The sequence below is a fragment of the Pteropus alecto genome, unplaced genomic scaffold (assembly GCF_000325575.1).
Source record: "Pteropus alecto unplaced genomic scaffold, ASM32557v1 scaffold145, whole genome shotgun sequence".
In the NCBI taxonomy this organism is placed as follows: domain Eukaryota; kingdom Metazoa; phylum Chordata; class Mammalia; order Chiroptera; family Pteropodidae; genus Pteropus; species Pteropus alecto.
The window spans coordinates 241,727-251,910 of NW_006436285.1; the positions used below are offsets into that span (position 1 = coordinate 241,727).

Below are 10,184 nucleotides of genomic sequence, written 5' to 3' on the forward strand. Positions count from 1 at the left end.
AATAAAGAAAAAATGCCTATGTGCAAGAAAATGAAGGGAAGGAAATATCCCAAAAAAAAAAAAAACCCAGTGATTGTGCAGGTGGTTTCCCCCCCCTCTCCTTCTTGTCTACCTTCCATATTGAGTGTGTGTTGCTTTTATAACAAGTTTTGAAAAATCTAGTATGCTTTATTGAAAAAGAAAACTGTAAGGGAAAAACACCTTTCAAAGTTCCTATGTCCTTAGTTGCAGAGTCCATAATCAAACACGATAAACTTGTAACAATCTATTAATGGGGAAATTACCTCATGGTTTCTACATACAATAACAGATTTTTAAAAACTATTTAAAAAATAGTATTCAAGGAAAAATGAAAACGAGTAATTTTCCTTTATAGAGAATGTCATGAAATAGCCTTATCCTCCATTTCTTGGACTCAAGTTCAGGCAAGGAAAACAGATTAGTCTGAAAGCTGTGTACACTTCCAACAACAATAACACCAGAAGAATGCTAGTTCTATAGGTATGCACGGTGTTCATTTCCTTCATCACTAGCTTGCAGTGTGAGACCATACTTGATTTTGTAAATCAAGCTATTCACAAATTTCTGTTCTCTACACTTGGCCTCCAAATGTTCCAATCCTATTGGGATAAGTTACTGATGCGCTTTAGCACCCCACTGGGCACACTTGCTCCTAGGCTGGGGACAAGGAACCATGCCTGGTCCGGCTGTAGTGCACTTACCACCCAGATGTTAGAACGTGCTTGGAGCTCTGCATTTACCCGGAAGCCACCAAAATCTGAGTCTATTTCTAGTCCGCCACTCTTGGCTAGCTCAACATTGGGCTCCAGGCCCACAGCTGCCACTATGTGGTCAGTTTCTACCTGAGGAAAAAAAGTAATTCGATCAATTACCATAGTTTCTATGTATACTTATGGACATAGCAACTGCGCATCATGTCATGAAAAACCCAAGCTTTACAAAAAGATCATTGGTTAACTTTCTCTGGTAAAAAGATTTAAGTTCCATTTCATAAAGTGCCCTCCTTCACATACCCATAACCCATATCATCTGAACAGAAATCTGTCACCCTAGTCAGGTCTTAAAAATCCTTGATAAGACAGGAAGGGGCTATAGGAAAGTGGGTCCCAGGCATCTACTCTGGTTCTTATCATTTTTGTTTTAATTCAGGGACAGTTCATTCAGAAAATCATGACAGGTTAATGGTGGCTGCCAAGAAAACTAATGTACTGGTAACAAATGAAGAAGAATGAGGAAAAAGAAGAGGAGGGCTAGGTCTTCTGGCAGCCTGTCTCCCCCCTTCTTTACCTTCCGGCCGTCTTTCAGCTTGATGAGTAACTTGCCACCGCTGACACCGACTGATTGCACAATAGCATTGGGCAGCACCTTAACACCCTCTGTGAAGGCAAACAAGACCTGAAGCTGAGCCTATGAGCCTACCACCTTCATGAAAAGTAGGGAAGCTGACTAGAGGCATCTCCTGTCATAAAACCAGTAATTATCAGCATGCAGGCACCCTTGGAAAGCTGCAAAAACCTACATCCACAGTTCATTTTCAACATATCTGAGAATCTGGTGCATCAGATTCAGAATACTTACATGAACCTGACTGACTAGAGAATGGGGGAAACATTTCCTCTGCTGGATGACATGGCTTATGTCAAGGGGGTTCCCAAAGAAGCCAACTTTGCATGAAGCCTATCTCAGAGAAAAGAGTGGCCAGCATATGGAAAGAATCTCTCTACCTCGTCTGACTTTTTCCATGGTCCAGTTGCTGAGGTATTCTGGGAGGATCTTTCCCATATTTCCTTTCTCAGGGAAAAGCTGAATCACTTCAGTGCCCAAGGCTTGAGCTAGGAAGAAACAGAGTAGGTATAGCAGAAGGCAAAAGCCAGTCCTAAGACAGAAAGAGAAGCAGCAGGCAGCCATTTACTACACACATGGCAATACTGTGACCCAGGCCAGAGCTCCCATTTGTGGGGCACTGGGGCAGTAGGGCAGTCACAAGGCAAATACAACAGGTGCCAGAACTGTCATCCCTGGATTCGACCACATACTGTGAACTCAGTGCACTTGCACCCAGGCATCACCTTGGACTTCCACAAATGCCTTGCAACTTCTGAATAGTAAGCACCCTCCTGAGAAGATGCCCTGATTTCGCACAGCTGAGAAATAACATTAAGAAAAATGGTTGCCATGAAACATGCAAACTGGTAACTCATGGATCTGTCAAGACACACAGAACCATCGTGTGTCTGAAGGAAGTCTTTGCCTCTATGGGGAGCAGCAGTTCAAAGATACATACACTTCTGTAGTCTAAACTGTCCTTACCATCTCAATAGCTCACTTTCCTTAATATTTTATTTCTAAGGAGTCTTGGCCTACAGGCTAGAAGAAAGGAAAGAAAGCATTGCTGCTCAATTGCTCAGATGACAGCTTTGTGGTCATTAAAGAATTCTTCATCAGAACTAAGATCAGTGCTTAGCTTTTCACCATACAAACCTTAATCGAAGTCTTTCTACTAATCCTGGCAAATGCATCTCTGGAATTTGTGAAAGGCCCAAAAAGCATGTAATATCAGAACAGAGAAAGAAAACTGAGCTCACACTCCAGTACTCACCCTTTCTGCCAAGAGCACAGGCCAGTTCGCTACCAAGGAAGCCCCCACCGATAATTGTAATTGACTTGACTTCACGGGAAATCTTCTCTAAGGTTCTGAAGTCTCCAATCTGCAGGATCACAGCAGTTTAATCCACTGATTTACCAAAGCGGCACAGGATAATAATACCAGGAAATATTTTCCGCTGTCTTTGACTATAGTAATTTGCACATAAATTCTTCTTGTAAAATGTGGCTCAATTATAGCCCATATGATATTGATATAAATTTCTTTCTCCACTGTAACACTCCTTCTAGTGACAATGGTTCTCAACTGGTGGTGGTGTGGCGAGGGTAGACAGTTTTGTCTCTTCACCCCCAGGGGACATTTAGCAATGTCTGGAGATATTTTTGGCTGTCACAGCTGGGGGTAAGGAGATGCTGTTTGCTTCTAGTAGGTAAAGTCCAGAGATGCTGCTAAATATCTGACAATGCATGGGATGGCCCCTCACAGCAAATCCAGCCCAAAATGTCAGTAGTACAGAGGTTGACAAGCCTTGTTCTGTCAAGAGCTTCAAGGATAGTATGGATCTTTTCAAATACCCATAAGAGTGGATGAAAAACTTTAGCAGTTTTCATAAGCAAAGCATGGTGATAAAAAGTAACCCCTCCCCTACTTCCTCACTTAGGTACTCTTAACTTTTCTCCCCAAAGTCTCCAAAATAGAACTTGCAATGAAAAATTCTAAGAGGCTATGAGTTCCAATGACTCAAATGCATCAGGAAAAAACAACTATGAAAGGGTGATTGGAAGGAACTGTAGCAAGCAATAAAAACACAAAATGTATTTTTCTCCTAGGAGCTTGAAAACACTTGAGTGAGGTATGTGAGGTGCAGAGAGAAGTGACTTGCTCAAGGCAAGATAACCAGTCTGTAGAAGAGCCATAAATAGAACTTGAATCTCCCAATTCTCAGGTGGGTACTTGGGGACCACAAGATTCTGCCACCTCTTCAAAACTGACACAGTGAAAGCACTAAAGCAGGCAATTACCTTTCTGAAAAGTGTTGTTCTACTCTTCACCTCTGCTCCAGCTCTATCAATGGCAGACAGACTTCTTGGAGTGCCTCCTGGAAATAAGACGAGGAAAATCCTTTAGTTCAACAAGCAGGAGCTAACCCAAACAATCCCCCGACAAAGGTGATGGTGTAGTGTATGCGCTCCCGCTGGTGCTACAGCAGCAGCAACAGGACAAGAGGCTTTGTTTTACTTCAACTCCCCTTACAGCAGGTTTTGAGAAGCAGATTTGAGAGTCTCTCTTCAAAGGGCCTGCCTTCCCGACAGATGGTCGCAAGGCCTCACTTTCTGCTTCCCAGTTCTCTTCTAGTTTCTCATGAAGATACACCAGATAGCATAGATATGTTTGTTTAAGCAACTGCTTTGGTCTCCTCCCTTTGATTGCTGATTGGAACTGGCAATGAAGCCATGAGGTTATATTACTTTCAGGAGAGAGGGCAGAGGCTAAGCAGGGTGAAAAAAAAGGCAATGTTCTTTAATACACATCCATGCCTTTACCAGAAGGAATGGCAAGGATAATCAGAAGGGCTGTTGATGGGACGCCAGTAGTTAGCTGGGCTTTGCACCAAGACAAGACACCCACTTTAGAGAGTTTGGGTTTCAGTTTTCTTAAGATTAAGTAAAGCCTTCTATACTAAAACTTGAATCAACTATATCAGGGAAGAAAGTCATCTCCAGAAATACTCACCTGTTGCAATCAAGCACTTTTCATAGGTTATTTGAGAACCATCATTAAGTTTCACCATGTTGCCTCTCACATCCAGCTGTATTACCTGATACAGTCGCACACACGTACACAGAAAGATGGAGAGATGAATTAGCTTTTTAAAAAATTTTATTGATATAAATCACTTAACGTAAAATTCACCATTTTAAAGTACACCATTCAGTGGTTTTTAGTATATTCACAAGGTTGTGTAACCATCACCACTATCTAATTCGAGAATATTTCCATTACCCCAAAAAAGAACACTGTACCTCTTAGCCACCAGCTCAATGAGAAGAATTAGTTCTTGACCTAAGGTGATCAATCCTTAAGAAACCACTTCTGAGTAATCATTGGCACCACTGTTTCTGGTATCCAGTTTCTTCAGGTGGTCCTTATTTCCTAAGCAGCCTACATTAGAGGAAGTTCCTACAGTTCCAAAGTTTCTGCCCAATTTGTGGAAATGTAGAATAGGGACAGATTTTTCTGCTTGGGGCTTTGGAATCCTGCCTGACTTTTTTTGTTAGCAACTTTCCTACATCATCCCCATTTTTGCAGGATGCTTTCTCCAACTTCTAGCACTAACTAAAACTTAGTTCCCGCCCCCTCAACAAGACTGCTCATTCCCCTACAATCCTTCCCATCAAAAGTCGAGGAGGGAGGTGTTGGCTGCTGCTGCTTCCAGGTTCTTGTACCCTCATTGTCCTCTGAGGGATGCCAATCTATAACCCTATGAATCACTGTCATCCAGCCACATTCTGGCCACTCCTCCTCATTCACTGAAGACCTGCAAATCTGGCTCATACTTTTCCTTTAAGCCACATCCAGAATCTTATCTTTTAACCTCTACTTCTACCTCAGATATCCCACTCTTTGGTCACAATTCCCCATCCTTCCAGCTTTCTCTCAGTCCCACTGGCATCTATGCTTACCTTTGATTGTCTCTGTTTACCCAGTAGGCTATTCCATCTCAACCTGGCCAATGGAAGATCATCCAAACTGTTCTCTTGCCAGCATCCCTAACTGCATTCCATCCTACTCCTTCCTATGGTGAAAAGCTTCAGCTTTGGAGTCAGAGAGGCTGGGGTTCCAGTCTGTGCTCCACTCTTTACTAGCTGTGAGACCGTTCATTCAAGACATATTTATTGAGCACCTACTATGTTTCAGGCACTGTGCTAAGTCCTGGGGACACAATGGTGAGAAAACAGATACCTTCAGAGTCTAGTAGCTAAGAGAGACAATTTAACAAGCACTACAATCAAGCATGTGAATTAAGAGTGAGAAATGCTCTGATGAGAGCAATATAGATAGCTCTAGGAACATATGACAGGAGAACCCAATTGAGCTTTCCTGAGACAACGACGTACCCAGAAATCCGATGGATGAGTAGCTTCTTTAGCAGACTTTGATTTGTCCTGTGTAAGCTCCCTCTTCAATCCAACCCCACTACTCAACCCTCACACTGCTCACTCTCAATAACCACCCAGTATCCTAGTTTATTGCAAAAACAAGTCAAGCCATTTGATGTGATCTTCCTCAGCTTCCCATAAGGGTTCCCACCTTCTGACCCCTGAATAAAAACCTTACTTCCTTTCTTCCAGCTTCTGGCATTAAGTATCCTCTTTGTTCTGTTTCTGTGCCTGACCCCCACCCCTTCCTTTCTCTCCCAGAACTTTCCCCTATTAGTCACCACTTATCACCTTCACCTCTCTCCTGACACCTTATACTGGCTGCCCATTAATATGCTTAATTAAGTCTGTCCTATCCTAAAAGTCTCACCTTTGATTCTGTGTCCTCCTCAAGCTTTTGCCTAATTATCATCTCCCCTCTCTCATTTAAACTTTTTGAGAGTTTATCAACTTTTTTCTTTTTCTAACTTCACAATGATATCTGAGTTGTTAAATCAAATGGGTCATTTTACAAGTCTTTTCTTACCAGATTTTCTTGCTGCAGTAACACTGTGGATCACACCCTCCTCCCTGAAACTCTCTCCAACCCTAGACCCCGTCCTGGGCTTTCCTTATACTGCCCTTTAACTTCTTTCCTACTCTCCTTAGTGGAGTTAAATGAGAGAGGGGAGATGATAATTAGGCAACTCTTAGTGGACTCTTCTTCTTAAGCCTACCTAAAACTTGGGTTTCCAGGGTTTCATCCTTGGCCCTACTCCTCTTCTGAGTGTAGAACTTGTCCTTGGGAGGCTTTACCTACTCTCATGGTTTCAACTCCAACATGTACATGGAGGATTCCTGAATCTCTATCTGAGACCAGACCCCTCCTCTGAGTGTCAGTCATATATCCAACTTCCCACAGGACATCTGCACAGATATTCCACTTCACACTTAATAGCCCAAACTGAAATTTTATTTCTCCCTTAAACTAGATCTTACTCTTGTAATATCTGTCTCGGGTGGGGATACTTCAGCACCTACCACACAAGGTGGAAAACAGAAAGTCACCTTTCCCTCCTCCTTCTCCCTCATGTTTCACCTTCAATCAATCACCACACCTATCGAGTTTGCCTCATAAGCATGTCTCCAGTGTTCCCCACTCCTTACCACCTTGCTGTTGGGAAGCTATACACTGATGTTAGTTAGTAAGAGCTTGGGCTCTGCAATCAGAATTCTGTAGCCAGAAGGATCTGGGCTCAAATTCTGTCTCCAACACTTATTAGCTATGTGATCTTGGGCAAGTTACTTAACCTTTCTTTAATCTCGATTTGTGTCTCTATAAAATGGAAATAATAATAGTATTTACCTCATAAGATTATTGTGAGGATAAAGTGAGATAATACATGTAAAGTGCTTTAAAACTGTGCTTACAACACCATTATCACCACTACTGACCTAGTTTGGGCTCTCATCATCTCTCACCTGGATTATTGCAATAGTCTTCGAAATGGTCTGTCTCTAGTCTTGTCCCCCTGAAATCTATCCTCCTCACAGCCAATAAGAGTATTACTGAAAATTCAATCCAACTGTAGTATATCTTTGTCTAAAACTCAACAGCTCCCCAGTGCCTATGGGATAAAACTCAAGCTCTTTCACATGACAGAGCTCTCCACGATCAGGCTCCTGCATGACTTCTCAGTTTCATCTTTTACCATTTCTTAATTTGTACTTTCTGTCAGGACCTAGCTGTTTGTGTTTCCCTGAATGAAACATGCTTTTTTCATACCCTTGTGCATTTTCTTAATGCTGTTCTTTTTAACTCGAATGCTCTTCACTTCTAAGGCCTTCATTCCATAACATATCCCATTCTATAAGACTTCTTTGTCCAGGAATCATTCCTTGAAACCATCAGTACACTGGGCACACTTTCTAGTAATTCCCACAACACACTGTGCATATCTTTCTCGCTCCGCATTTGTGTTATGATTATTTATTTATGTTTCTGTCTAATATGATTAGTCTTTAGAGGGCAGGGCCTGTGTGTTTACATATAGGGGGTACTTAATTCATAATGTCTCATTACCAGCTTTTCTACAAACCTATATCCCTCTTCTCTGCCTAACGTCTCCTTATAGAAGAAGTGGGTCTGTCCCTATCATAGGTCAATGCCTCCGTTTGTGATCTGGACCCTATCTACTCTGGGCTTTTCTCCTGATAACCATTACCTCTCTACTGGAATGTTGCCATTAGTTTACAAACACACTGTGGTATCTCCCATTAACAAAAATAAAACAAAACAAAACAAAACAAAACCCTCCCTGGATCCCACGAATGCCCCCCAATAACTGTCCCCATTACTCAGGCACTGACAATATTTTCCATGCTGACATTATACCCAAATTGTTTTACTACCATGAATAATATACATTTGTCAATATCTCATCATCCATAATCCTGAAGAAATCTTAGTGTGGAAAAAATAGGAAGAAGGGAGTATGGAAAAATAGGAAGAAGGAAGAAGGGCAGAGGAGCAAATCAGGAGAGGGAACGGCTTCAGAGTCACGGTCCCAATGATTTGACTTCCCTGGGACAGTTTAGTTAGCATGCTACTCAGGGTTTCAGATCAGTGCTTTCCCCAAAAAGATACACTAAGCAGTGTAAGTTGGTAATATTAAACCTAAAATAACTCGATCCTTCTTTTGATGAAATACAATGGCAGAACAGACATAAATGGTACTGGGAATACAAGTCACCATAGTCGCTGCCCACATGGGCATATACATGGAGCCTGACAAAGGAAGCAGCCTACTAGCCCACCTTCTTCCCGGTGAGGACAGCTACACCACCATTCTCAATGTGAGGCAGGTCTTGAGCAGAAACATAGAAAGAAGGTGGCTGGAAATAGATGCTGCACAGAGAAGAGGAAGAAAATGTTATTAACACCTGGAACTGCTATCGACTTCCCCTATAGCTTTAGTAAAATTGTTTCCATTGTGAAAAACTTTTGGGAACATTTTCCAAAGTAAGTCTTCAAGGCCACTAAATCTTGGTTGTGACTTACTTATACAGAGGTATTTTACATCAGCGATTCTCAACTGGTGGCAATTTTTTACCCCCTTCCCTGGGGACATTTGGACATTTTTTGTCTGTAAGAGCTTGTGGGGGAAGGATGCTATTGGCATCTAGAGGGTAGAGGCCCGGGATGCTGCAAAACACTATTGTAGCGCACAGACTACCCCCATGACAAAGAATCATCCAGTCCCAAGTGTCAATAGTGCCAAGATTGAGAAATGCTGTTTTGGATTTATGTTCTTTTCAAAATTAGAACAAGAAGACTGCCCAAGTAGCTGGTATTCAGACATCCACCAAAATGAGCTGTCCAGAATGGTGCTGGTCAATGGACAACTAGGTCTAGCTCCCGAGATGATTTTGCCTCAAACAGTAAACAGTAACAATGAGATAATAATTGAGGGGTAGCTAAGATAATTTGAAGTATACATCCTGCTTGAGAAAGGAACATGATAGCAGGGTTGAAGGAGGCAGGTAGATTTATAAAATTTAGTCCAAAATCAAAGGGATCATTAAGGAGAAAAAAAATTGGTACTTACAGTTCATGGTACTTAAATCAAGAGATCCGAGCCGTCCTTTAAAAGGAAAAGGCTTCTGGACCTGCATTTCTAAGTCTCCTGTGCAAACATGTTAATAAAGAGGTTCTTCTTTACAGTGTGTCCACTCTATTCCTACGATTCTAAATGTCTACTAGATGCCATAGAACAGTGTCTTTTCTTTTGCTCTTATGAGACATGCCTAGGCAAGTGTAAAGAAGTGACAACATGGGCCGAGCTGATCATTACTGAAGTCTAACATAAAAGTCCAGGAATATAGGAGCATCAGTACTTCGGAGGCCAATATTACACCTTCAGTTGTTCATAGATCAACTTTTATCCCTAAGCTATAACAAGTGCATACCAGAGCGAACTCCAGTGTGCAGCCATGCCATCTGTCCTATGTACTGTGCATGGTTCATGCAAAATCCAGTCATTCCCTGTGCTTAGAAGTTGCTAGTCAGGCCTATTTTACATAAATGAACATACCTTCTCTCTTTTCCATTCCACTGTCTGAATCGTAGTGTCTTTGTGACATTTGGGTCATCTGAAAACCATAATTCTTTTGAAAGAGGAGGCCGCATGTATGGCAGCTCAGGGTCTTCAGATACAATTAGTACCTTTAGACACAACATAATGACACTTATCAGAGCCAAGTCATTTAAGAGGCAGATATCAAAGTGTTCACATTGGCTAAGTGCTTGCAAATTATATCCTCCATTACAAGCAAGATGGTGTATGCCTTACCCTGGCCCCAGGATCCCGAGCCCGGATGGATCTGGCTGCAGCAAAAGCAGCAGGGCCTCCACCAAT

At 42.0% G+C, this 10,184-nt stretch overlaps 1 protein-coding gene and 1 long non-coding RNA gene across 2 annotated transcripts in view; one reads left to right on the forward strand and one right to left on the reverse strand.

Annotated features, from left to right (window-relative positions):
- The window catches only part of LOC112480259, a 23,970-nt gene that overhangs the window by 11,544 nt on the left and 2,242 nt on the right, over nt 1–10,184 (forward strand). The window contains exon 2 of the long non-coding RNA XR_003046524.1: nt 3,457–3,572. This is a non-coding gene — a long non-coding RNA (uncharacterized LOC112480259). The remainder of the gene's footprint in view (nt 1–3,456; nt 3,573–10,184) is intronic.
- AIFM1 (apoptosis inducing factor mitochondria associated 1) overlaps nt 1–10,184 on the reverse strand; it is a 34,227-nt gene that overhangs the window by 7,095 nt on the left and 16,948 nt on the right. The window contains 9 exon segments of the mRNA XM_006912498.3: nt 723–863; nt 1,309–1,397; nt 1,746–1,853; nt 2,621–2,729; nt 3,649–3,725; nt 4,361–4,445; nt 8,584–8,674; nt 9,861–9,991; nt 10,119–10,184. The exon segment at nt 10,119–10,184 is cut by the window's right edge and continues 9 nt beyond it. Coding sequence (XP_006912560.1) covers nt 723–863; nt 1,309–1,397; nt 1,746–1,853; nt 2,621–2,729; nt 3,649–3,725; nt 4,361–4,445; nt 8,584–8,674; nt 9,861–9,991; nt 10,119–10,184 — 897 coding nt within the window.